The 26,792-nt window shown below is 40.8% G+C and overlaps 1 protein-coding gene across 3 annotated transcripts in view; it reads right to left on the bottom strand.

Moving 5' to 3' along the window:
• Window positions 1–26,792, bottom strand: part of DNAH12 (dynein axonemal heavy chain 12) — a 91,703-nt gene that overhangs the window by 14,966 nt on the left and 49,945 nt on the right. Inside the window, exons 40-61 of one of the 3 annotated variants that reach the window (XR_014506315.1) lie at window positions 26,299–26,554; window positions 24,936–25,235; window positions 22,790–22,968; window positions 21,589–21,781; window positions 20,693–20,854; window positions 20,019–20,213; window positions 19,034–19,167; window positions 17,101–17,263; window positions 15,855–15,935; window positions 15,211–15,387; window positions 14,310–14,441; window positions 13,958–14,047; window positions 13,187–13,327; window positions 11,639–11,880; window positions 11,206–11,353; window positions 8,191–8,336; window positions 5,732–5,946; window positions 4,013–4,205; window positions 3,694–3,886; window positions 1,929–2,101; window positions 1,090–1,685; window positions 299–727 (exon numbers count right to left, since the gene is read on the bottom strand). Coding sequence is in view for 2 of the 3 variants with exons in the window: in XM_083420181.1 (XP_083276307.1) it covers window positions 299–457; window positions 1,545–1,685; window positions 1,929–2,101; window positions 3,694–3,886; window positions 4,013–4,205; window positions 5,732–5,946; window positions 8,191–8,336; window positions 11,206–11,353; window positions 11,639–11,880; window positions 13,187–13,327; window positions 13,958–14,047; window positions 14,310–14,441; window positions 15,211–15,387; window positions 15,855–15,935; window positions 17,101–17,263; window positions 19,034–19,167; window positions 20,019–20,213; window positions 20,693–20,854; window positions 21,589–21,781; window positions 22,790–22,968; window positions 24,936–25,235; window positions 26,299–26,554 (3,813 nt within the window). In the remaining variant the exon portion in view is untranslated. The remainder of the gene's footprint in view (window positions 1–298; window positions 728–1,089; window positions 1,686–1,928; window positions 2,102–3,693; window positions 3,887–4,012; window positions 4,206–5,731; window positions 5,947–8,190; window positions 8,337–11,205; window positions 11,354–11,638; window positions 11,881–13,186; window positions 13,328–13,957; window positions 14,048–14,309; window positions 14,442–15,210; window positions 15,388–15,854; window positions 15,936–17,100; window positions 17,264–19,033; window positions 19,168–20,018; window positions 20,214–20,692; window positions 20,855–21,588; window positions 21,782–22,789; window positions 22,969–24,935; window positions 25,236–26,298; window positions 26,555–26,792) is intronic. The other 2 variants (XM_083420181.1, XM_083420182.1) reach the window with 2 other exon arrangements.

The raw sequence follows: 26,792 nt of genomic DNA, 5'->3' as shown, positions 1-26,792 counted from the left end.
GAAAATGGGGGGAGATCTATCTGTGTATAAGATGCCCCCAAATTCTGGACATTATTTTTTAGGAAAAAATCCTAGTCTTATACACGGAAAAATACGGTATATGGGGTGGGGCCCAGGGCAGGGTGCAGAAGTCCACTACTTGGTATTTGCTGGAGAGGGGCTCTAAGGTCACCTTGTACTGACCTTGACTATAGGAAAGCCACAACCTAGCACTCATTCACCTCCCTACATTTATTGGAGAGGGCTTGTACCCCAAGGAAACAAAACTAGCAATGTTACAGCAGATTTTCTGTTTTACCGTAGTCCTTTAAAAGCAGTCATATCACTTGCACGGCAGAGTTCATCCCAGCTTTTATCTTGTATCCAAGATGGATCTGGATTCTTGTATTTGCTCTTGAGGCCAACTCCTCCAGTTAATAAGAACATAAATTCTTGGTGCTCTATTTCTTTTTTAGCCCTATTTTAAAAAAACAACGTTGTTTTAAGCCTACATCATTATTCTAGTTTGAAATGCAATTATGTGACATAATCTTTTCTTTTTAAAAAAATCACAGAATAATGTCCATGTATTGATTTATAAACTTTTGCTCCTGCAGTTAAAATGACATGCTGTTCTGGGCAATTGGGTCAGAGCTCATGTCCTACTTGTAACAAACTTACTACACATTTTCTGACAGCCAGTGGTTCTCTGGAAAGCATGCCTCCATCTGCTTTTATTCATTCCTACCTACACACGGGATGGCGCTGTGGGTTAAACCACAGAGCCTAGGACTTGCTAATCAGAAGGTCGGCAGTTCGAATCCCCGCAACAGGGTGAGCTCCCGTTGCTCGGTCCCTGCTCCTGCCAACCTAGCAGTTCGAAAGCACGTCAAAGTGCAAGTAGATAAATAGGTTCCGATCCGGCGGGAAGGTAAACGGTGTTTCTGTGCGCTGCTCTGGTTCGCCAGAAGTGGCTTAGTCATGCTGGCCACATGACCCGGAAGCTGTACGCCGGCTCCCTCGGCCAATAAAGCGAGATGAGCGCTGCAACCTCAGAGTCGGTCATGACTGGACCTAATGGTTAGGGGTCCCTTTACCTTTACTTTTTACCTACACTTACTAATGCTCTTGTGTAGCATAGTTGGGTTGTACAGGGACTGGGGGAAGCACTTGTGCAATTTCACCAATAGTATCCAGTGGTGGAATTACAAGCTGGAACACCCCAGTCCAATTCAACAGTCAAGCACCCTCCAAGACTGAAGCAGAAGTGTCTATGGAAAAATGAAAGGAAACGTGTGGACAGAAAAGAGGCAAAGAATTGAGAAATGAGACCATCTGACAAAATAGCTAGAGTGGCTAATCTGCACAGTCCAATTACACCCCCTACTTCATTAGTTGTGGTGCAAGCAGGTTCCTCAGGCTCCCTGGCTGCAATAATTTCCCAGAGCAAAAACACTGGTACTTGGAAGATAACTGCTGCTTTTCTTGTTTTTAAGATGCTCCTGCCTAAAAAAATCAATCTATTACTAGTTAATCAAAAGATTCCAGGAAACAGAGCGTCTTACATTAGAAGATTACAGCACAATAAAAATGAAAACAGCAGCTTATCCTTCTCAAACAGGGAACGGCAAACGTTGCAATACAAGTTGTATGTGAAATGGTCATTCAGATATCGCAGCCTTTTTTCCAAGATTTTAGACTTGTTGCTAAAAACAGAAAAGAAAGGACATATATGTATATTTAATTTAAAATGTTGATCTAAAGAAATAAATAAACTTTCTGCATCCCCCCACCCCCCAAAAAAATGTTTGCGGTCCAAAAAAATAGTGGTTGTCTTATACATCGGGGGCGTCTTATACCTGGAATAATATGGTACATGTGCTTAAAAATTGGCTTCAGTATTTCAAAACACAACAGAAATCAAAGAACTAAAGTTAGTAACTGCTCACCTGTCATGAATAGAGTTGATGTAAAGATTTACAAACCAACTGAGAGAATACTGGTACATAGGATCAATATTAGCCAGATCAGCGATACTAAAGAACAGTACAGATGAATGCTTTGCAATAGGTCTGTAGCCTTCTCGAGACTGTGCTATTTTAATTTCAGTTTTTTCTGCAATCTAAAGAGAATATATTTATTAGTAGAAACTAATAAAATGATGTCCAAATGTAGCACATGATATGGCACTTCCCCTTGTTTTCAACAAACAACAGTGTAGAAGGCTGGCCCTAAACCTTTTTCTCATTATATTTTCATACAGCAATTGTCCGTGCAATGTCAGTATAATGTCATGGCTTGTGCAGCGAGTCCTATGATCCGACTCCCACTGTGGGATAGGGTATAATGTATCCATGCAAAGCATATTGATGTGAATGAAGGACACCTGGAATCAGGGATCAGAGGAACCAGATCCTTTACACTAGGAGAAGGAAAATGTTTTCACCCTGAGGGTTATATTCCATTGTGGGGACACATAACATGGAGGGTGGGATGAGATGCAAACATGTGTTGAGCAATGGATGTGACTCTTATCTTTGTACAGTCACTTCAGCTATGACAAAGCCAGAGGTTTTCAAACACACACACAAGCACCTATGGATGGGCAAACCTGTCTATTTCAGTTTCTCTGTGTTTCTCACTTTGCCAATCTTAAGTTCAGTTCTTAACATTTCTACACCACCTCTCCATTTTCAAAAGATCATGAAAATTTTATCAGCATTTTTGTGTGAATTTCTTCTAGTATAAACACTTTTGCCAAGCAAGTTTGCCTGGTATAATGTATTTCTGAATGCTCTTTTTACCCCAAGACTGAGGTCTCCCACCCCTGCTTTGCATTGTTTACATTGGCAGCATGAGAGCAGAAGTGACAACAGGTGAGGCTGCCTCCTTCACACCCCTCCACTGCCCTTGTTAATAGTGTTACAGCATAAGGAGAATATGGGAACTGTCGTTTTCAAAAACGACTCCTACAAGTTCTGAGTAGCAGTTCCAGTAATTCTCTGCACTCGATCATGCTGTTAGCCAGGGCAATAGAACAACAGAAGCAGAGTGAAAAGGTTCCCTTTTTTTAGTATCTCCTGTTCCTATGTTTGTGCAGCCACCACTAACCTTAATGGAAGGAAGGAGTGTGATTTGGGAGTGCTGGGGGCAGTGATAATGCTTAGGGATGAGGAAGGGCACAGAGATGCAAGAGAGGGGCTTGCCAGGTATTCTTCTCCCACTCAGATTTTGATCTACGTTGAAGAGGCTTGGGGCTCCTGAGGAGGCAGGAGATCAAAGCACTCTGGGAGGCAGGCGCATTCCCCTCAGTTTTTTTGGATTCACCAAGCAGTATCAGTCATTGCACCTATCTAAAAAGGAAATTTCTACAAACCTGCCTACCTCCCTACCAGCTCTACCCATGTAAACTAAAGGTAAAGAAATTTATGTTAACAATACAGTAACTGCAGACCACACTAGGGATGGGTCCCATTCTGGTCATCAGCAACCTGTTAAAGCTACTTTTGAGACAGGGAAACGCTCTGTATTACAGCAGCTGCTTTGTATGCAGAGAGGTTGGCCCATTGGTCTGATTTGGGATAAGGCAGCTTTCTATGTTCTTGGTTTTACAGGTTCCTGAGGTTCAGCTCCAAGCCTGAGCTTGGATAACTTCACAAACAGCGCACCATTCATTTAATACAACAATCACTTACGAACCCTGAAGTTGCTTACCTGCTGTTTCTTTGTAATTTCATTAGACATTAGTTTGGCAGAGTCCAAAATCGTAATAGCACTTTCATCTTCTAAAATATTCCCTTCAGAAGACTGCAATGTTTCTAAAATCTTATTTTCTATATCTTTTAGTTGTTTTTTATTGCTGGCTGACTGGAGAATAAGAGCATTCCGTTCCTCCTCTAATTCTGGTCTAGAAAAAGGGTATATATCAAATATTACATACTATGCTGGTTGCACAGGGAGGAGCCACACTCCACATTGAAGCCCATCACCTGCCACCCTTCAAAAATGCCCTGTGGAGAATATGAACATTTACCTTTCCTTTGCTACAACAATGCCTAGAAGCTGATCTTCAAGTCCTTCTGGGGTAATCATGAAGTTGAGTAAAGAAACCTTGGTAGCTAGTTCAGGCAAATAATGTGGATTTCTTAATTTGGTGGTAATATAAAATTTGAAATCAAAGGAATATTCAATAATTGTTTCACCAAGCCGAATGCAATCCATGCCCCCTGGAGTTGAAAAGACAAACATATTTAGTTGTTTTTCCTATTCACAAACAACATATATTCTGCAATCAAGCTTTCCTAATTGCAGAATAACATCCAAAGTGTGCAGTGGAGAAATGCAGAGGAGCTAGACAGCATTCTGCATTGCTTTCAGAAAGGTCTGATGTTTATTTTAATTCAAGGGAGCTAAAACTAAAGAGAATCCATTTGATTTCTCCAAGTCTCAACATGAATTCAAGTCATGTTCCTATGGCTGCGTGACTTGAACTGTTAATGGGAACCCTGGGACCTGGGTGTCTAAAATCTGCCTACTTTCCTGCTTCAAGAGAAATTGTCAGCAGTGACCAGAACACTGAGCTGGAGGCTACAGTGGTGTTAAGGAGCCAGACCAGGTTCCTTGCTCTACCTAATGCTGGTAAACAGGTCACACTGAACCTGAGACTGGCAGGCAGAAGACCACTGAACCAACTCTCACCGCACCATGGTCCCTAGAACCACAGCCAGAAACCCTCATAGACACCTTCCCTTGGGTCTGAGGAACTGAATGCCTTCCACAATGCCTCTCCTGCCCAACACGACAGGGAGCATGACAGCTGGGAGGCCCTGGAATGCAGAAATGCCTATCTTCAGATGAGAGGGTTGACACTTTAAAAGAAATGAGAAATGAGGAGACATAGCCTTGGAGAGATGGACTGGAGGCAGAGCCTCAAAAGGACTCAGTGTGCTTCCAACCTCTGTTGGAGCAAGTAGCTCATTAGGCATTGGTGTTGTCCTTGGTACTGCAACAACAAACCTGCTTTTCTCTATGGGCTCTTCTGCAGCACCAGAATTAAACAGAAAGATGTATATATTTTTACTTCTCACATGGCCAGGCTGGATCCTTCATTGGTGCAACAGCAGGGAAGAGGAAGCAAAGTACTTCCTTACTGCTATTAGTGTGTATTTTGGTGGCATTAAGCAAATGTTTCCCTCTTAGATGTTTTAAAACGGGTATAAATTAATTTGTATGCATTCAGGAGAAACCAAATTTTGTGACTGAGCTGAGTCACTGGCAAAAGAGTGAGGCTTCTTATTTTTATTTAAAACTAGCAGAGTGTATGACAAGAATATCTGCACCTGCCAAAATATTATCCTTTATACAACTGTTTAAGGAAATTAAGTTTGGTCCTTCTTTAAAATAGGTCCTTCTAGCTCTCTTCACTTTGTAATTGCTGCTTATCAGAAGAGAGTGATCAAAGCAGCACAAAACATTACTGATTATTGTATATGCAGTATGGTAACTCGATCTTAAAGAAAATAGTATTAAGGTTCTTCTATTTCAGTCTATTACTATACAAGACACTGCATGCAGACTATTTCATAAAATAAAGATCTAAACTCAAACATGCTTTCTTGTATTACCTTCATCTGTTGCTATGGAGCAGTATTTAAGGAATAAAAAGAAAAGCATTACACAATGCAATAAAGTGTACAAGAAATATCCAATAAATACTCCAATATAGTTTGGAGATCATAATGATTTGTTGTACCTTGTTTAAAAGTTGATTTAAGAAGCAGAGGCTCCAGTGAAGGATCAATATCTTCTCCAACATTTTCAAGCAGAAGTGGAGTTCCAAACTGAATGCAGTTTTCTAGAATTCTCATGTAGTCTGTGTCTGTGAATTTTATTACACTCAGCCTGTTCTCTTTTTCGGAATTTTTTATCCATTTATTTGCTTGACCCTGGGGATCAATCATTAACGGCCTGCAACATATCAGATTTTCATTTTTTTAAAAAAAGAACAAATGCTTAATAATCAATTACTGCCTACAGCAATTTACTTTTTAAAAACACATTAGAATAGTAAGGTAAGGTAAGGTAAAGGACCTCTGGACCATTAAGTCCAGTTGAATTTGACTATAGGATGCGGCACTCATCTCCGCTTTCAGGCCGAGGGAGCCAGTGTTTGTCTGCAGACAGCTTTTCTGGGTCATGTGGCCAGCATGACTAAACTTCTGGCGCATGGGACTTCGTAATGAGTGCCAGAGCACATGGAAATTCCATATACCTTCCTGCCGCATTGGTGCCTATTTATCTACTCGTGGTGGTATGCTTTCGAACTGGATCTCAAAGGGAACTTTACAATAGAATCCACAGTATGGTTATATAACTGGAATCTCTGGATTCATAATCTGAATGATTTACTAGTTTATGACTACTGGGCTACACCTTTACAATATTTTTTTCCCTCATTCTCAGAAATTGATTTGGCATTTGAGTCAGTAACTCTTTTCCCCTTCAAAGACTACAATTCTTTTAAATTACTAGCTAAAATAATAGTTGCAGTTTTTCAGGCTTTCCCCTACTGCATCAAAATTTAACTTGCTTTGCTGCTATATGCACCTTTTTGCCTTTTTGATTCATAGGCAAAGTGAGTGAAATGCAAACCAAATGCTTTTACCCTCTCTATGACATATATCATCGCTGAGGAGAATGTGATCAAAGTCAGCCTCTCTCTTCAGATACCCCATGAAGTTTGACATAATATATTTCCCCCATATTTTGTTTCATTTCATCAACACAATAAATCTGACATCAGGAATCACAAGACAGAGAAACCAGTAGGAGAACACTTCAATCTCCCAGGAGATCTCCAAGTAGCTGTCTTATTACAAAAGAATTTCAGAATTTCAGAAATAGACTGGAAATCCACCAACAGCATACAAATCAATATGGCTAACCTGATCCAAAACACCCACCCACCTCACTCACATACGAAAACAAAGATCACCACAGCCAATCACAAGCAAACAATCACACCCTAGGCCAACCCCAACCTCTCTCACCACCAAAGGAACACAAGCAAACAACACAAACAACGCTGACCCCAAACTCTACATACATTAAACACAATAGAAACACCGCCACCCAACCCCAACCCCTTCCATTTCCCCTCTCTCCACCCCCTCTTTCTTTTTTCTTTTCCTCTCCCCCTAATGCCTCAACAAATGAAATGGATTTGTAAAAATGTTACATGGAAAAACAACAACGAGGCATTACACTTACTTCTGTAAAACAAGAAAACCCTTAATAAAAATTTAAAAAAAAAAAAATAAGCAGGGAGACAAAAAAAAAAAAAAAAGAAATAGACTGGAAAGAGAAGTTGCTGAATTGCAACTTATTACCAAACCTAAAACCATGGAGAGACCTGGTCTGAATAGAGACATTGGATTCTTATCTCATTATACATGATAAAGCTATTTTTAGCCATCTCACCCTTTGCTTTTTCCTGTAAGACCAACTGCAGTCATTAACAGTCGTCAACAGGTTTACCACACCTATCAGCCAATCACTCATTCCCACCACCCTTCTGAGAAATACCCCTCCCCACCCTCTCACTATATAGAAGGGACTGGTGACTTCTGTTTCAGTGTATCTGAAGAAGTGTGCATGCACACGAAAGCTCATACCAGTAACAAACTTGGTTGGTCTCTAAGGTGCTACTGGAAGGAATTCTTTTATTTTGTTTCGACTATGGCAGACGAACATGGCTACCTACCTGTAACAATATTTTGCAACACACACACCCCCATCCTCATCAATTTTGCTGCAAATGCCCAAGGACCCTCCATCATTAGTTCCTTACTCCTGCTCTCTCCCTTAGTCCAAAAATTGACTGGCAGCTCATCCATACATTGGACATTCACTTTCCAATACCAAAGACCACAGGCTCCTTGCTGTATAAAATACTGAGCAAGATGGGCCAATGGTCTGACTCAGTGTAAAGCAGCTTCCTATGTTCTATGTATTCAGACTGTCATGATTATTTTATGTACTTGACACTTTATATTCTCAACAAGCAGTCAAATACATATTTAAATCATTTTGAGGACAATTTTGGCCATCATAAAAAGAATATTAGAAAACTGAATCAGCGTTATGGAAAGCATTACTTCAGTAAACTAATTTTAAATTAGTTTAGCAAAATAATAGGTTTGCATTACCTACCAACGTCTAGAGTTGTTGACAATCACACCATTGTCTATAGAAAACTGATCTGTTGGAAGACCTGCAATATTCCAGGCTCTAATTTTTATTGGATCACCAAGTGTTTTACTCAGGGAGAAGCTCTCAGAACAAGGTATATTTTTCTCCTGTAAAGAAAATAATTTTTTCCTTAATATCAAGTATCTATTTATAAAAAACCAGTTAATGGCTTGCACTGAACCTCAGTTTCTAGCAGGGCAGGTGACAGAAAATGAGGAAAGGACACAGCAGGCAATCACAAAAATATTTTTCCAAGCTACTACAATGAGTTATATACAATTATGCATAGTAGGCTCTTGGCTCCAGTGGAGGCTTCTCTGAACGGTAAGGAAAGGGGCAATTTTCACAAATGCCCTTGCAGCCTTCCCTGGCACCACCTCCCACCATGTTTCAAAGGGTCCCCAACCACACTGGAGCAGTTGGGGGGGGCACAGAAGGATGCAGAAGAGAGAATCTGCAAAATTGGGCTTCCCAGATTCCATTCACAGAAACACCCGCTGAACTGAAGAGACATCTAAGAATGGAGAATCAGCTGAATGCAACCCAACTTTTATGAATGTTGTTTAGTTGTTTAGTTGTGTCCGAACTCCTCATGACCCCATGGACCAGAGTATGCCAGGCACTCCTGTCTTCCACTACCTCCCGCAGTTTGGTCAGACTCATGTTTGTAGCTTCCAGAACACCATCCAACCATGTCGTCCTCTGCCGTCCCCTTCTCCTTGTGCCCTCAATCTTTCCCAACATCAGGGTCTTTTCCAGTGAGTCTTCTCTTCTCATGAGCTGGCCAAAGTATTGGAGCCTCAGCTTCACGATCTGTCCTTCCAGTGAGCACTCAGGGCTGATTTCCTGAAGAATGGATACGTTTGATCTTCTTGCAGTCCATGGGACTCTCAAGAGTCTCCTCCAGCACCATAATTCAAAAGCATCAATTCTTCGGTGATCAGCCTTCTTTATGGTCCAACTCTCACTTCCATACATCACTACTGGGAAAACCATGGCTTTAACTATACGGATCTTTGTTGGCAAGGTGATGTCTCTTCTTTTTAAGATGCTGTCTAGGTTTGCCATCGCCTTTCTCCCAAGGAGCAGGCGTCTTTTAATTTCGTGACTGCTGTCACCCTCTGCAGTGATCATGGAGCCCAAGAAAGTAAAATCTCTCACTACCTCAATTTCTTCCCCTTCTATTTGCCAGGAGGTGATGGGACCAGTGGCCATGATCTTCGTTTTTTTGATGTTGAGCTTCAGACCATATTTTGTGCTCTCCTCTTTCACCCTCATCAAAAGGTTCTTTAATTCCTCCTCACTTTCCGCCATCAATGTTGTGTCATCTGCATATCTGAGGTTGTTGATATTCCGGCAATCTTAATTCTGGCTTGGGATTCATCCAGCCCAGCCTTTCGGATGATGAATTCTGCATATAAGTTAAATAAGCAGGGAGACAATATACAGCCTTGCCGTACTCCTTTCCCAATGTTGAAACAATCAGTTGTTCCATATCCAGTTCTAACTGTAGCTTCTTGTCCCACATAGAGATTTCTCAGGAGACAGATGAGGTGATCAGGCACCTTTTATGAATATGTTCTGGCTAATAAGCTCTTAGAGGGTGTTTCTTGAGTTGGGATTGTTTTGTTTTTGGCTAAAGCCACAAAACCACATTTAAAATCCTGAAACCTACTCGAGTGTGTTTCCTTGGACTGACAAGAGTGGCCCAGAAAGTGGGGATCCTTGCATACAACTTGGCCATACATTATTTGAAGCTGCTGACTTTTTCTCCAGTTATTTATATTGTTTCCATCTGTTGACAAGTCAATCACATTCCTAGCAAAAGTTTATCCAAACATTTCAGGTAACATTAAATCAACAAGAAAGCAAAATGAGAGACAAAGGATCAGGCCATGCGTCCCATTATGTTGTATTCAATGTTAGTCCTTCTTACAGTAGACCCTCTGAAATAAATGGACCTAAATTAGTCATGTTAATTCTTTTTAATAGATCTACTCAAAGCAGCACTAGCAATGGATGCAACTCAAAGGGCAAGATTCAACTAACAAGTCCTGCTAGCAGAAGCCTGCTCATAGACTTCTACAAGCACAATAGGACTTCCCCCCCATCACCTCTACCTCCCCACCCCCAAATTGACTCAGGGGGTGTTGGGAAAGCCCCCAAAACAGTACATGGAAGAAAGAGAGGGAGTTTTCATTCCACCTGGCAAGCTGAAATGTTTGCACTAATGTAACAATTGCCATAGTGCTACACTGAACTCCTATCAAAGCCATCAATAATTATTTAATTCCATTAATTTAAAAATCCCCATAAACACTTGAAACTCACCCACCATAATCAACAAAATACATTTCACTGTTCCCTGACCTGTACGTAGATATGAGATCTGCTGAAAGAGCCAGCACTAGGAGAGGACTTTGTTCTGGAAATTAATAACAATACTTTAACACAGAGGTTTTCAACTTTTATGGGCCCAGGGCTGCCACAACCAACTACACTCTTTCTGTGGCACCCCTGTGGAGCTCAGGAGCCCAGTTGTGTCACCCCTTGCCTGCAGAAAGGGCAGCCTCTCACCCTTTTTCGAACACCCTCCCTTGTGGAGTTTTCCCTCAGCCTCCTCTCTTCTCCCCTCTCCTTGGGAGTCCTCTGGGCAGCGGCAGCTGCCACTCCTGGTCTATGAGCTGCCCCTCTGCCCCAAAGAGAGGTGCTTCTTCAAACTGCCCCACAGGGGGCTGGGAAGCAACCCCTGGCCAGCCCCAGAGGCATCATTTGCCTGGGGAGCTTGTAGCCAGGGCTGCTGCAACAAACAGCTATGCAAGCCTTTGGGAGAAAGATGTGAGAGGGCATCAGAGGAGGGAGGGAAGGAGAGAGGGACAGAGGCCAGTGTTGTCTGCAGCATCCTGACCATCATTCAAGGCACCCCAGGGTGCTATGGCACACTGGATGAAAACTACTAGTTTCACACAATCTTACTTTACATAGCCTGCTCCAATCTTTTGCACACTCTTGTCGAAATCCAGAAGTGAAAGCACCCAGATAAGCTATCACTCCCGCTGATATCAAGACATCTCCTGTCAAATTATCATATGTGTTTTGAAGGTCATTTGCTGCATTAGACCACCTAGGGGGAAAACACAATATTAAATTAGGTAAAGAAAATGGCCTATTTCATCAGCATTTATTCCAGTTACATGGGAGCTGTTATAAGGATTAAAAATGGCATTTGTATCTTATTTAAAAATCATGCTGTATGTTATTTAAACAATTGAAATACAGATAATTTTTTATTTATGTAAGCTAACTTTTTCATTTCAAAATGTTTCTGTGTATTCTACTAAATATAATTTATTTTATACAAAATGTGTGTCTTAAATCTAGTTCTTGCTAGAATGTATTTTCATCTGACCTTGATTTTTCTCCACCAAGTCCTCCAATAAGCTTTTCTGCTCTTTCCAGCTTTTTAGCACACAAGTCCACCTGAAATTCTAGGCGAGCTTTTTCTTCAGTTTTCTCAACAAAGGTTTGTTGCAATGCTTCCAAACGGTCTTCAACCGCTTGAAGTTCAGCTCTTTTCTGATTAAGTAATGCCATCGTTTGTGCCAACGACTGTTGTGCTTCTGCTAAACGGGCTTTCTTAGGAGCAACCACCTATTAGATACATTTAATAGAATTTTACTAAATTTTACTATGGGTGATAAAGTAATATAAAATGAATCTAGAAAAATACATGAAATCGGTGTATCTGGGTGGGATTTACTCTCAGGTAAGTGGGTTACATTGCTTGCTTCCATGCACCGGGCATTTGGTTAAGACTTGTGCCCTAAGAAAAATTAAGTTTTCTTTTTTAGTTAGTTTACAAGTCCCCGCCCCCATTTAATTTTTCTGTAAACTCTGGTTACACTGGAAGTAAATTCAATATTACTTTTTAATTTCATACTGCACCTTGGGCTTTTTTCACCCAGATGCCTATTATAGCAAATGTATACTGGCCAAAAAAAATCATATGCAGGATTTTAAGGGGTTTTGGCAGCTAACTGGTCAGTGTGTTGTTTCCTTCTGTTTGTCTACTTGCCACTTTTGTATCCCTTCCCTCAGAGAATATATGGGCTTTCCAACTAGCTTTCCATTCACTACTGGCAAGACCGAGATCTACTCACCCTCAGTGGCAGAGGTGTAGCGGTCGGGTTGGGGTGCGGGGCATTGCCCTGCGTGCATTTTCTGGAAGGGGCACCCCCACAAGAGACTCCAGGGTGCGAGGGAGCTACCCAGAAAGCTTCCTTATGCCCAGATGCAGCTCTGTTTCAGCTCTGCTCCCAGGTCACATCTGACCCAGGGCGAATGGAGAGTTGGTGGCAGAGAGCTGCCGTCTCTCTCCTTGGCTGAGCTGTGTTGCACAAAGCTCCACCGTGGTGGAGAGAAGCCGCCAGCTGTGACAGCTCCACCCCAGCTCCACCCTGACCCAGGGGAAGAGAGGCTGCAGGCATGTGAGGTGCCCAGCTGCAGCACCTCCATCCATGGGTCAAGCCTGACCTGAGGAGCAGAGAGACCCACCCAATGGAGAAAGGACGGTGGGTGGCTGGCTATGCTGCCACTCACTCTCCTAACTGTGGCATGCAAGTGTACCACCCCCTGCACTGTTTTGCAAGGAGAGCAGCAGGGGGCTCCTTCTGCACCACACCCCTCCCAGGGGTGCATCCTGCCCTGGGCAGCGTTTCTTTATGCTCCGCCACTGCTCAGTAATAGAATCTTTCAGACACTTTCAGCCCATTCTAGGGTTAGTACACTATGACTTGAAAAGGATAAGACAAATCACTGAGGATAAGCCTATCCAGGGCTGGTAACCACTATATTTAGATGCAGTATACATCAGGTGTATATGTGAGAATCCTAGAGGATAAATTAGCATTATGTAATAATTTTCAGTGTTGAGAAAAAATAAGGTAAATAATCATACCTTTGCTACTCTGTCATAAACTTCCATTGCCATAATCCATTTACATAAACCTTCCGCTGCTGAGGATGCTTTGGCCACTTTAGGGGGATCAAACTCAGGATTAGTTAGATATTCAGCACGAATCTTCTGCATCACAGATACCTATATGAAAAATACATTACATAAAGTTGACTATAAATTTATATTTAGGATCCAGTAATTCAATTTCTGCTAATGCATGCACTAATGGTGTACATGTACAGCCACACTTCTGCTTGTCCCATGTTTCCCAAGAGCTTTTTTAGTTGCCCTGCTGTTTCCCCAGGAAGACCCACTGTTTACCACATTTTTTATGTATGCAACCACGGCGGCTCAAATTTTAGTAGCCCAAAGATGGAAAGTGAGCGAGATCCCTAGTAAGGAAGTATGTTTTACTTATAGAGTAAGAGAGCAAGAAGAATCTTTATTCAAAGAGGAGTGTAAATTTTTTGCTGAATATTTAGAAAATAATTGTGTACAATTAAATGCTGGTAGCATTTAGATAAATTCAACAGTATGGTAAAGGAGAAACAATTAGATTGGCTATAGTAAAATATGCAGTAAGGATAAGTAAAATGAACTATGAAAGGGGAAGAAGGGAAGTCAAGTGTTACATGGTATTATGTAAAATGTTTATTTTGAGATGTATAAACTGAAAAATTAATAAAAATTGTTATAAAAAAAGAAAATTGGAAGGAAGGAAGCCACTTTCACACTGACTCTAGCAAATAAGAACATACATACGAAACTTACTGGAATGTTATCCTTGTCATACTCTCTCAGATCTCTTAAGAAATTCATGTCACCCAAAAGTTTTTTGCTAGGTCCCCAGTAGTCTAAAATCTTTAAAAGAAAGTTAAAGCAGTATGTAAAATATTTCAACACAAAAGAAAATAAGAAAATACAAAAGATGCTAAAGAGCTATTCAGATAATAATTAACAATGTAATTCACATTTTTCATGAGATTTTGAGCAGTGTGATGGAAGCTGAAGCTTCCTGCATGAGGAAGTAAAACTTCCATGCTTGAAGATCAAAAATATTCCCTTTATACATCCTAGAAATTTTGTAATTAGATATTTGTTGTTCTACTGTCAGCTTTTTTACCTTTCCTCCAATCCCTGAAGGATCTGCAACTTTTTCAGGTTTTATGTCCTTCATGACACAGATGGCAGCCATAACAAGTTTAACACCAGATGGTGGATTCTTCATTGATTTCACAATTGTAATATCTGAAGGCTAGAATGAAATAGATTGTTGACTTCTATTACAGTATAGAATGCCTTAAAACATGATATATTAAAACAAAATCAGTCTTCATGTTGAATTTTTCACCTATATCTAGGATTTACCTAATAATATGATAAGTCAACACATAACATTTATGTGACTTATTTATGTCAACATATAGCAGCTGGAATCTTTAGAAATCCATGGTCCAATTAATTCATTTTTATCTTCATATATTAAAATATGAGCAGGCAAAAGAGTAAAGCTAAGCTGAACCCTTTACAAGAAGTTAACTCTACAAATTGCTGATACATTAATCACCATGACTTGGTATGGGGAAAAGCCCCATTCACTCCGATAGGAACTTCCCCATCACCTCCACCATCATGCAAATAACAGGCCTGGATGGAAATGTCTGATCCGGACAGCAGGGACCAAAGGGTTAAAGTCCCCTATCCCACACACCAGTGTCCTGAACAAGAATGGACTCTTCATGCTGATTATGTGGGGGAGAACAAAATATTGTATTTGAGGGCAAACCTAGTGATTAACATAACCTGCAGTTTGACTCTGACTGGCCATGGCTCTCCAGGGCTTTAGGGAGAGGTTTTTCCAATCACAGGCTACCTGATCCTTGAGCTTAGAATGTCAGGGAATGAAAATGGGACCTTCTACATGCAAAGTATGTACTCTACTGCTAAGCTTTGGGACCTCCCCTTCAATTCATCCATATCAAAATAATTCCAGGTCATGTTCTTATTCTATTTATTTAACTTGCCTTCAGTGTATCAAGTGCAGACAATGCTGCCTCTAGGGCTGGAATGGCCTCTGCAAGATCACTTTCACATTCATTCTTCAGTGCTGTGGCTTCTGTTGCTTTTTCTGTAGCAAGCTCTTCATCTATTTTTACAGTTTTGCTTTTTGCTTCAACTTCTGCAGATTCTTTCTCAATTATCTAAAGAAAGAAGACATGAAATGTTCCATGTAGTAGAATAGTCCTGTAGAGCTCCATCAGATTTCTTTGTTAATTTATTCAGAAAAGCTATTATTTTAGAAAAGATGAATTGATGTTATAAAGGAGAACTTTACTTAAAATTCTAAGCCCCGATTCCAATCAGCTGATATAACACAGCTAGAGGCACACTTTGTAGTTACACCCTCCCTGAGGTGCAGTGTGGTAGAGTGAAATTATTACAAAAAGGGCCGCAGCTGATATTTCAATAAAAGTGCATGTGTGTGTAGAAATCTAGACCTAACCTGTTAATTAACAAATAGCATACTGGATTGCAACTGGCCTGAAATAAAGCAAACTGGACATTCCCCAGCTGCCCTTTGCTAGATGCCCAGTTAAGCTACACCAGCATCATTTAGACCACTGTGTGCGCTGCAGCATTGATACATCTTTAGGAACAGAAACGTTACCTTCATCATATTGGCATTGTCCACTTTAGCCTGCTCCAACTTAGGCTGCAAATCAACTAATTCTTGCTTCATTTCACCAACCTAAAATGAAGAGCAATTTTCCATGAGTTGTTTTAAAGTATGGCATATGGGGGGGAAAGATAAATGAAGCATTTAAATGTGTCATTAAGAAATACTTACTTAGGGGGAAGTCCCACTGAACGCAATGGGCCTTACTTCTGAACAAACATTGGATAGTGCCATAAGCAAAGTATTATAAGGCAACATGATTGATTCATTCATTTGAAAGATTTTTAGACTTGTTTACATTTAAATATCCAAACAGTTACCAAAAAAAAGAAGAGAGTACAGAATATAATATGCTCTAAAGATAGAATAAAACTAATTTCAACACAATCAACAAGTTTTAGGAGTGAAACACAGAGCACACAGAAACAAATGAATGAAAACAAAGGGCAAAACAAACCAGGCTACCTGTTGTGTTTTCTCTAAGTTGTGGTTTGTTTTAGTGCAACTATGGTTGCACCATACCACACTTCCTGAACCTCACCCCTTCCTTCTTGCTCTTGTTAAGCATGAGCAACAATCTGTTTTGAGAAGCCTGGGAAGCTGCAGTGCCCCACCCACATCTCCTCACCACCCTTCTGGATACAGTGGTGCCCCGCAAGACGAATGCCTCGCAAGACAGAAAACCCGCTAGACAAAAGGGTTTTCCGTTTTTCGATGCACTTCGCAGGACGAATTTCCCTATGGGCTTGCTTCGCAAGACGAAAATGTCTTGCGAGTCTTGAGATTTTTTTTAGCTCCCCACCCCCTTTTTCTAAGCCGCTAAACCGCTAATAGCCTTTTAGCAGCTAATCCGCTAATCCGCTAAGCCTTTAATAGCCGCTAATAGCTGCTAAACCGCTAATAGCGCTAATCCACTAAGCCGCTAATAGGGTTGCTTCGCAAGACGAAAAAACTGCTAGACGAAGAGACTCGCGGAACGAATTAATTTCGTCTTGCGAGGCACCACTGTAGTTGGGATTCTGGACTACACTGCAGAGAATAGTATCTGTGTTTCTGACCAGCATCAGAGAAATAATATGGTATGGTTTGACTGTTGCCCAGAGCAGCTGAAAAGCTGCAAGGACATCGTAACTAGGGTGATGATGTGTTGAGCTTATGCCAATACTTGAACAAATCACAGCTTCACACTACATGAAAACCAAGAATGGGTAAGCAACCTTAGTTACAATGGACATACCTGAGATTCAGCGAAAGCTAGTTTATCTAAGCCATTAGTATATCTTTTCTTTGCTTTCATGACGTTATCTCGGTTCTGAGTCAAAAGTTGTTGGAAGGAAGCAATAAGTTCAAGATAGGAGGTAGGAGTAACGTAATTATGCCGTCCCAATTGGTTCAAAAATCTGTGGAATGAGAAAGAAGTATTGCACTCTACCAGGTATTAAAACAAAAGGATCTATTTGTTTCATTGATCATCTGATATTACCTGAATATTTGTCAAACTTTGCAAGGTTATGATACTAAATGCTTTTTCAGACAATCATTTTTTTTCTAGAAATGCAGTTGTGTTACTTACTGATTGTGCAATTTCCAAGTGTCTTCCTCCTTTCCCCCCTTAAATCTGTAAGGCTTCCTCTTCCCTTGAGTAAGCCTATCTCCTGCTCTTTATTACTAGTGGGGTGCCATATTTTTTGCCCTATAGGACGCACTTTTTCCCCTCCAAAAATGAAGGGGAAATCTGGGTGCGTCCTATGGGGCGAATGCAGGCTTTCGCTGAAGCTTGGAGAGCGAGAGGGGTCGGTCCCGCAGGGATGTCTAGGCTGCGGATAGCAGCCTGCTTCCCGGAGCGTCGGGCGCCCTGAAAGCAGAGCGCCCGGTGCTTCGGGAACACATCCGCAGCCTAGGCAGCCCTGCGGGAGGTCCCCGCAGGGCTCCCCACGCTGCGGATAGCAGCCTGCCGCCTGGCGTGAGGGGCGCCCTGAAGCAGAGCGCCCCTCGCGCCAGGCAGACATCTGCAGCATCGGGAGCCCTCCAGGAGTTCCCCGCAGCGCTCCCCACGCTGCGGATAGCAGCCTGCCCCCGGCGGGCGGGGCGCCCTGAAGCAGAGCGCCCCGCGCGCCGGACAGACATCCGCAGCATGGGGAACCCTGCAGGAGTTCCCCGCAGTGCTCCCCACGCTGCGGATAGCAGCCTGCCGCCCGGCGGGCAGGGCGCCCTGAAGCAGAGCGCCCCTCAGGCCAGGCAGACATCGGCCAGCCCCACAAGCTCGGGGGACAGCAGGGAGGCGCACCGCCGCCATCCCGCTGTTCCTCGACCTGGTTGGGTTTCCCCGACCTGCTTTTGGGGGGGAAATAAAGGGGGGGGGAAATTTCCTTTATTTCCCCCCCCCCCAAAACTAGGTGCGTCCTATGGGACGGAGCGTCCTATGGGACGAAAAATACGGTAAATATTATTTTCAGTTTTGAATAAGGATAGTGAGACTGTTGTACAAAGACAATCTGGGAAAGCTATAACAGAATGACTCACTAGTAAAACCTATTCCATCAGTTTAGCTAAGGGTCAAACTAGATATGACATGGAGGATCTGTGAACAGAATCTTGTGCTGTTGTTTTTTAATTTATTCTCCATTCCTACCTGAGGTGGTGCATGGGAGAAGCAAACACATCGGCCCATTTACCTGATTTATTCCCCTATGAAGCTGAGATTTGCCATGAAGAGGAAAATACACAAATATCATGTGTGTGTAAGAGAGGCTGAGATCTAAATCAGGAATATGGGGAGGAGGGAGGCAACATTCCAGCATCATAATCTTTATCTGAATCTCTCCATCTCTTTGCTTAAAGAAATAATGCAAGAGATCCCATTCACACACTTCATGCTTCTAATTTGATCCTGAGTTGAGGATGAGGCTCTTGCTACTCATAGTCTATTTACTCTGGGTAAATTCAAGTCATATAAATGAGATAATCTAAAGCTGGCTTGCATAATGTGTTCAAGCATTACTGCTAAAATATTTTGTTTATTTCTGTACTAAATTTTAATTTTGTTTAACAATATTATTTTAATATTATTGATCAGAAACATTAAAACTTTTCTCTTCCCTTCTAGCATTTCCCTCTTTCTCCTTTTATTTACAACAGCTTGCTTTATGAATGTATTTTAGAAAGACCACCTTTCAGAAAGGGACAACACAGAAGTATGGAAGTGTTTGCAGATGGGAACAGCTTCCTGACGTTCATTGTCTGTGAGCTCAAGCCTTTCCAAAAATTTAATAGCCACACGCTCAAGAGCATCTTCAGGCCATGGCTGGAAAACATAAGAATAGAAACACTACTTGTGATATTCTCTTCATTCTTAAGCATAGCACAGCATATTTGAGTATGTCCCCATCAGGAGTTCCTCATGAAATCTGCTGCTAGCAGTTTGGGAAAGGAGGAATGGTTCATATTATTTTCCTGCAAGTCAATGTCTGTGCTCCACTTTCTGGATTTCTTATTCCCCTGGCAAACAAGCTGCAGCAGTCAACACAAATCTTCTTTTTCTAGAACCACCTTACCCCTTCAACCAGCATCCCCCACTGCCTTTTCCTGACTGCATCCTAGTTTCTTCTGTGTATTTCCAGGCATATGTTAAGAACAACTCTTACATAGGTTTTAACCTCTTCTAAACTTAGCCTACTATAAGCATGCTGTTTATTGATTTTAAGATTTTTCGTAAACGTGCTAATTCCCTTTTGATGTAATCAGATTTACTTCTGATTTATCTCTGTTGTCTGTGTTAACTCTTGGGGTGCCAAACTCTGGAGTAATCCAACTCTCAACAGCAAAAGACCCCCAGAGCTGAATGTCAGATTGCCTGTGAATGGCACACTTTATAATACAAACCAGTGTGCTTTGAGACAATTTGCTGTGGAGGGAGTTTTTAGTTTTTTGCTTTTACAAAAGCAACCTTACATTTATAGCACAAGTTCCCACCAATTCACTGTGACCTGGTAACAGATGTACATGGTACTTACAAAGCTGGATTACTCTCTATGGGAGGAGGCATACATAATTCTTGCAACGTGAGAGAACATGTAAGAGAGGCGAAAGCAAGCTTCTATAGGCCAGACTATATTGAGGAAGCTATATTGAAGTCTCAGTACATAGTTTAAGTACCTGGAACCAGTCAATAGTACAGCAGTTGATGAGAGATGGGAACTGTCTCAGTCGGTTGCGAAAAGCATCTCCAATTGGGCTGAAGGCTACCACAACGTGCAAATTGTCTTTGCAGCGGTTCACAAAGAAAGCAAATAAAGCCAAGGGACTGAGCTCTTCATGCTTACTGCCTGCCTGGGCTACTGAACGAACACCCTAAAGGACAATAAATGTACCAAAAAGAATTACAAAAATTCTAAAACGTGATTCTGAAAAGTAATAAAAAATAAGTAGTATAATCTATGCAGGATAAGACAAAGAAATTTTATTTCTAGTTGCAAGTTAGATATCAGCAATCTTTGTTAATATGCAAGAAAATCATGCCTGTTAAACTAGTTTATAAGAGCTCCTAATCAGATGTAATGACCTCATTATGAGCATAAGAAATATTCCTCTTTAATGTTTAATCTTTAAAAGGGAAATAGCACATAGCAATTAAAAATAATCAGCTACTTGTCTTAGCAAAGCAGATGGTTGTACTCAGCCAAGTCCTTCTTTAAAAAGATCCATTGAAATTAATAGTTTGAACTGAATTCTAAGCAGTAGGTTTACATATTTTTTTAAGCAATGTTTATTTTAATTGTAACATTATACTTTACGAGAAGTAATAAATTATGCATTTCTCATCATAGCACCTCCATAACTTCTTGCTTTTCATCAGCTGCAAAAAGGTTGGGGACTTCTCCAGTGTTTAGCACACTATCAACATCTTCTAAAAATCCTTCTTCCTTAATTTGTGTGTCTGTGATCAGAAATACAGTCTTCAAGCCCTTCACGCCTGCACTCCTCAAAAGACTCTAAAAGCAACAACAAATATTTAAGTACAATAAATGTACTTAAATGTGTTCAATAAATGCTTGCATTAAAAAAAATATTCCTGGGTGCACATCCTAATGAAATGTGTTGCGTATGCCTACGCTAGATGTACAGAAATGTTTAATTTGTGTAAAAAACAGAACAGTGAAATGAGAAGTTGATTGGTAAATCTTCTGATGGTGATGGTTGGTCCTCTTCTCTGCTGCAAGAATCAGTTGTCTTTTGAGGGGAAAGGACACCCCAGCTACTTGCCAGAGGAAGAGCAAGAGCTGTGGGGAGGTTTATTCCCTTCAAGCAAAAGTTCATAGTTATGAATGGTTTTTAACTACCTGGCTTTAAAAAGTTTAATTCATAAAAGCTGCCCTTTACTGTTCTGTTCAGGACAGGAGTTGCTGGAGCAAGTTGCTCTTGCATTTAATCCCCTTTTAATAGCACTCAGGTTCGGGACTAGTGATACAACACGGGGAACTGGCATGTAAACTCCACTCCTCACACTGTACTGCTCAGATTGGAGTCCACCCTCACTATTTCCCCACAACCAATTCATTCTTCCTGCTAGAAATCACTTTGGGTATAAAGGGAGACTGCATCTTCCTGTGAGTTTTCCTAGGCTCCCAACTTGTAAAGTTACAGTTTGCATCCAATAAATAAGATAGCATTGAGCAATATAAAGCTTACTGATTCCAGTCTAATGCAAATATATATAAACCTCTACCTTCAGATCGTCCCTCCACTCGTTCATTCCATAGCTCTTAGAGATCTCTGGTTGGAATATATTCATTTTTGCCATAGATGTAGCTAAACGAGTCATGGACTGACGCCCACTTCCTCCCATTCCAACAAGTAAGGCATTACCTCCTGACTGCTTGAGCACACGGCATATCCGAGACAAATGTTCTAGCACATACCTATCACAAAATATATATATACATCACTATTAAAAACAAAAATCACAAATCTAGTGCTTATAGTTATACAGACTCCCAGAGAGTATTCTCATTTCTCTCTCTCTTTGGATAATCCCTCACCTTGGCTTAAGTGGGCAGCACTAACACTTCACTCTAGTTCATGGGCATAGCTAGGATTTATGTTGGGGGGGAGGGGGCAGAATCTCAGTTAGCTAAGTATTTATTATTGTCCGGGAGGAAATCACCTTTATGTCCAGGAAAATCTGACTTCTATGTCGGAAGTGCAAATTTCCTTAAAAGTTTGGGCAAAAATTTAAAAAACTCAACAACTTTTCTGTCTGGATTTGAAATATGGCATTGACTTATTTTATTTCACTGGGCTATCCGATTCAGACTATATGACCTTAGGGAGCATGGAAGGGAGTTTCACTACTCACTCTCTACTATCTGACGTTTAGAAGACATCTGAAGGCAGCCTTGTTTAGGGAAGTTTTTAATAACCGATGCTTTAATGTATTTTTAATCCCCCGTTGGAAGCCACTAGAGTGGCTGGGGAAACCCAGCCAGATGGGTAGGGTATAAGTAATAAGTTGCTGTTGCTGTTGTTGTTGTTGTTACTACTACTCTGGATTTAGACTTTTTGGCCAGATCATGAAAGAGTGCTGCCCCCTTATAAGTTGTAGGAGTAGGTGCATTTAAATTTAAAGCAAACAGTCTTTTACACACTGTGGATATTTGAGAAGATATTTACTAAGACTTTTCATGGTAATGCATGTGTATACCACCAGCTGTGGCCTTTTTGAAACAGCTGACATGTTTCAGCAGATTGTACAGATAGTTGGTGAGAATCAGCAAGTCATTTGATTAAGTGGATCATCATAAGTAAAATTCTGTCTGGAAGCACCCTCAGAAGCAGCCCCAGATACCACAGTTCTAAAGAGAAATAATCCATACAAACCCTAAGACAAAGTACCACATGAATCATTATAAATAAATAAAGGTATGCACCTGAAAATTACTAGGTTCATTCTCGTTTTATGAGTTTGGTTATATTCATCCAAACACAAATCCACAACATCACTAAACATTTGTACACTTGGAATTTCAAAATAAAGTCTTTCATCTCCTTCAAGATCTGGATTCATGTAGTCTCCAAACAACAGATTTCTCATATCTTCCTCAGTTACCTATTGGCAGAAAATAAATCGCATATAGTCTATGGCATAGCAGTTAGAGTGTCAGACTTGGGCCTGGGAGGCCAGGGTTCAAATCCCCACTCAGCCATGAAGCTTATTGGGTGACCTTGGGCCAGTCACTGCCACTCAGCCTAACCTACCTCACAGGGTTGTTGTGGAGTTTAAATGAGTAGGGAAAGAACTATGCAAGCCACCGTGGGTGCCTTGGAGAAAAAGATAGGATACAAATGCAATAAACAAATAAGCAAGCCTAAATGTCTTAACAACCTATTTTAAGAAGGTAATAAAGGCCCCGTTATAACATAGGATCTTGTGGTGCCTTTTAGAAACTAAAACATTTATTGTGGCATAAGTTTTTGTGGATTAAAACACACTTCCAATCCTCAGTTGGAGTGCATGAATGCTATCCACAGGAGAGAGAGAGAGAGAGAAATTGTACAGTGGTACCTTGGGTTAAGTACTTAATTCGTTCCGGAGGTCCATTCTTAACCTGAAACTGTTCTTAACCTGAGGTACCACTTTAGCTAATGGGGCCTCCTGCTGCTGCTGTGCCGCTGGAGCATGATTTCTGTTCTCATCCTGAAGCAAAGTTCTTAACTCGAGGTAATATTTCTGGGTTAGCGGAGTCTGTAACCTGAAGCGTCTGTAACCTGAAGCATATGTAACCTGAGGTACCACTGTAATCCAATCGGAATGTGGTGGCAACTGTTGCTAAGGAGCCAGTGATGGCAGAGGACAGTTGCAGAGGCCAACAGTCACTTTGGAGAGAAAAAACCGTTGGCACGTTAGGGATCCAAAATAAAAATAATAATAAACCCTTGCCTGCAGTCAATTAGAGGAAGCAAGGGAATGGGAAGGAAAGTGAAAGTAAGACCTAAGAGGGAAAGGTTTGTTTCTTTGTTGTTGTTTTTCCTGAGCAGAGATAAGAAAAGAAATGAGGAAAGTTTAAAAACGGACACGCACACAATACTATAAAGTGAAAGGATATAGGAGGGAACCAAAAAGGAGTAGAAATGAAGTACTGTTAAAGGTAAAAACACTTAGCTGACAGAGAAGATCAGAGAGAGCCGGGAGAAAAGGACCCGATCCGTCAGACAGGAGAGAAAAAACTGAAGGGGACTGAGCCTCCCTCCCAGAGTTCATTGCTCTCCTGCCTTCGTCACAGGACGGGAGTCATAACCCAACCCATTTGGGTCCTCAGTAACTGTATCAAATTGTAAGACAATTGTCTGACAATTCTATGTACAATTTAAATATATACATTCACAATAGAAGTTATTCTTCTTTTCATTTTTTGGTTTTGTTTTGTTAACTTAACATTATACAATTATATATATTTGCTGTTTCAGTCATTGACATTTTGCATCTGGCCCCATGGGCACAGGCAACCCAGCTGTGATGTTTTCGTAATATAAATATACGGGATACATATGGTCTCAAATAAATATATTTATCTACTTATTTATTTGTGTCTAACAAAATGTCTATTATTTTATAATTGTTGTGTGTTGTGTGTGTGTGTTGTTGAAATAACTGGACATGAGCAGGAGTTAATTTCCTTCAATAGCATAAATCACCTCATGGGTGAACTAATCACAGGTGCAAGCTCAGCCGAGCCAATTGCTATGACAACGGCACAGTGTCTTTACTATATCTGTGACAAATGCATGTCAGCTCAGTAGTGTGTCTGTCTGTTAGTCGGCATTACTTATCAAGTGTTGCATCTTGAATTGCTAGACTTATTTACAGCAATTGAGATACTTTATGTATCTATATGTACATAAATAATATCAATGTTTTCCTAATCCCCAACAGACAAGATTGCTTTTTGCACATGGAATGATACAAGGTGGTTATGGTTTTGCTTTGGTTCCAATAAAACTAGTCAGGCAGAAATACACATGAATATGGGAGAGAAAAAGAGTGATCATCTTGTAATGAACAATATGAATACTCACTGGTGCATTTCCTTGTCTCAGATGTGAAAACACTGCATCAAATGATTCTTTGAAATGTTCTTTCACAATATCCTTCATTAGTTTGAACAGCCAAGCTCTATCAGTGTCATCCACAAGGCGGTCATAAAATACTCGAAATACTTCATGTACAAAAAGACGCACCATTGTATGCTTGTTTACAACTGAATCCTTCTTGATGAGCAAGCAGCCTAGGATAACTCGTGCAAAGTCACGCAGATTGAATGTATAATGGGATTTGGCGGGTGTTGGTAACAGGTTGTCCATGGCCTTCTTATATACCTTGAAAATTGAAAGAAAAATTAACAAAACTATTTAAATTAAGTTTTGTACTTAAATACTTTTCATACTTAGGGCACACAGATGTTTCTTGCACTCTTGGTTTAGTACATGTAGAATATTTCCCTGTGAATGCAGAATCTAAAAGAAAAACTGCATTGTTGTTGCTCTGCCCTTGAGACAATGTCCATACTGGCCATAAATGAGCTACAATGAAAGGGAAGGACCACAGAAGACTGGATGCTGAATAACTACAGAGCATCAGATTCCTGAATATCCTCTATGCCGACACATCCTTAAAGTGCTATAAGAGTGAAGTCAGAAAACAGCTGAAATATCAGTACTGGAGCCTCTATAGCTGTGTATAATATATGAAGAACTGAATAATACTACATGGCATTAAATTGAACAATATCAGTATTGCAGATTGAACTATAGAAGGTAAGCAGTCATCATAATGGCTTAATGCTAGGCTATCTGATGGACTACATTCTCCCATATGAACCTGCCCAGGTTCTGAGATATTCTGGGTAGGCCATTCTCTCATTCCCTCCCCCCTCACAGGCAGATTTGGGGGGGTGGGAAGGAGAAGGGATTCTCAGCGGTTGCTCTCAGACATTGGCATTGCCTTCCTAGAGAGGTCAGACTGTCTTGCGATCCATCCACTGGCAGCAGAAACATGAAGAACAAACTAAAGGAGAAAGTAGCATTAGAAACTATTCCCCTTGGAAACTAGCCAGAATAGGCAGATAGATGGCTATACCTTTCATCCTAAATGGTTAGTCCATAGTTAGTCTAATTAATCTGTAACAGTAAAAAGCACTTTGAGTCAAGAAAAGGAGTTTTAATTGAATGTGCATGTGCAGACATACACAGAGATGTCTGAACTGCCCTCTGAAATCTTAATTTCAAAAGCCTTTTCATGTGCCTTTCTTTTAAAAAAACACCAGCTACGTGCCTTTCAGAACTGATATGCCTTTGAGACCCTCTGACCCGGCTGGAAGTCACCTATATATTCTGCCTGTGCAGGTAAACCAGAAATGCAGTGTATATATTGGCATTGTACCTCCATAGTGCCACTGACAATTTGGTTTCCAACTGTGAAGTATTCTGGGATAAATTCATTTGCTCTGAGGTAGAAAGATACAACAGTAGAGAAAATCCGGACCATTGTTTCATCACTAAAGGTATTAATCGTGCAAATGTTGAAGTGTCTCAGAAAACGAGGTGTGACTGGATTCCTTCCACCACCTGGTGGACCCATGGCAGCCATCAACTGTATTTCAACTAATACAATTTTATTTGTATCTTTTAGGTCATACCTTCAAAAGAAATAGAAGTATGATCATCAGACAATTATAAATGGAACAGTACTTCTGCACTTGGAAATCTCTCATGTATAGTATCATGGAGTTTGTATTCTGCAGCAATAATTATATGAACACATTACATCAACATAAGATACCTCCTTTATTTTTATGACTAATTTCAGCCAAAACAACAAAAGAAAGTTAGATGAAGATGAAAATTAGAGATGGACACTCTGAATATCAGTAGTCT

Source organism: Podarcis tiliguerta (assembly GCF_965153285.1).
Source record: "Podarcis tiliguerta genome assembly, chromosome: 2".
NCBI classification, from domain to species: domain Eukaryota; kingdom Metazoa; phylum Chordata; class Lepidosauria; order Squamata; family Lacertidae; genus Podarcis; species Podarcis tiliguerta.
The sequence above is the reverse complement of the archived record's forward strand: the minus strand, read 5'-3'. Positions and strand labels throughout refer to the sequence as shown.